The 1247-nt window shown below is 58.3% G+C and overlaps 1 protein-coding gene across 2 annotated transcripts in view; it reads left to right on the forward strand.

Annotated features, from left to right (window-relative positions):
- Positions 1 to 462: 462 nt before the first annotated feature.
- The window catches only part of IFNAR2 (interferon (alpha, beta and omega) receptor 2), an 18324-nt gene continuing 17539 nt past the window's right edge, over positions 463 to 1247 (forward strand). The window contains exon 1 of one of the 2 annotated variants that reach the window (XM_014535168.1): positions 463 to 636. In XM_014535168.1, coding sequence (XP_014390654.1) covers positions 582 to 636 — 55 coding nt within the window. In that variant the 5' untranslated portion in view covers positions 463 to 581. The remainder of the gene's footprint in view (positions 637 to 1247) is intronic. The other variant, XM_005860717.2, reaches the window with a different exon arrangement.

Raw genomic sequence — 1247 nt, forward strand, 5'->3', positions numbered from 1 at the left:
GCCCCCTGGTGGTCAGTGAGCTCCCACAGGGGGAGCACTGCTCAGCCAGAAGCCAGGCTCACGGCTGGCGAGCACAGTGGGAGTGGCAGGAGCCTCTCCTGCCTCCGCAGCAGCACTAAGGATGTCTGACTGACAGCTTAGGCTGGGGAGCGGGCCTAAGCCGTCAGTCGGACATCCCCCGAGGGCTCCCGGACTGTGAGAGGGCTCAGGCTGGGCTGAGGGACCCCTCCCAAGTGTACAGATTTCGTGCACCGGGCCCCTAGTATTAAAATAATAACAAAAGTCATTTTCTAAATGAAGCCAGTCTCTTCACTGTCTACTTTTTTGTATGTTTAAAATTTTGGAACCAGATTACTGTGTTACCTGCTCAAGAGTTAAAATTAAAATTTCTTCCTGCCTCGGTGGGGAACGCAGAAGCTGAGCTCAGGGTGCTCGTGGACGTGGGGGGAAATGGTCCTGCTTTCTCAGTCTCTCCTCGTCTTGTCTCCGCCCGTTTTAATGAGATGCTTCCGAATTGTGATCGCCCGATACTGATCTCCTTTCAGATGTGAACGTGAGGAAGGACTTAGGAAGCAACAGAGATGCTGTGGGCCCACAGTGCCGTTGCGATTAGACTGGCTAGTTTGTATCTCATGGGTAAGTGACACTTTTTATCGTCGCTCTTGTGGGAGCCAGCCTGCGAAGCCATCGTCACTGAGCCCTTTTGGGAGAGGGGGAGCGGGGGGCAGCACGCTGAGACCCGGTCTCGGCCTGCCCACGGTCCAGGGCCAGGGGGAAGGTGGACAGGAAGCCGGTACTGAGAGGTGTCTGCCCGACGGTCACTTTTAGGAAAACAGACAAAAACAAGAACGGCTGAAGGCTCGCTAAGGACGGGAACTCCCGCCCGTGGGCCCGGCCGGCGCTTCTCCTAACGTCCTCCCTGTGGCCCAGGTGGAGTTAGTGCCGACTCCGATCTGGAGCGAGGCCAAGCCCTGACGTCCGGCCAAGGAGTGTCGACCCTGACCTGCGGCTCCACGCTCCGTTTTTTATTGATGGCTCCCGGCATACGTGTGCCTCCCCCTGCCTTTCCGGTGACTCTGTTTTAGCATCACTGTGTCCTCTGTCTGTCATCTGTTCTGGGCAGGACGGCCCGTCACTGCGGGGTATCTGCAGCCTCCGCGGCCCCCGTGGACGGGAAATGTCCCCCGATCACTGCCACACCGGCAGGCAGAGGACGAGCGAGTCCCCAGCCCCTGCACCCTTCCTCC

The sequence above is a fragment of the Myotis brandtii genome, unplaced genomic scaffold (genome assembly GCF_000412655.1).
Source record: "Myotis brandtii unplaced genomic scaffold, ASM41265v1 scaffold139, whole genome shotgun sequence".
NCBI lineage: Eukaryota > Metazoa > Chordata > Mammalia > Chiroptera > Vespertilionidae > Myotis > Myotis brandtii.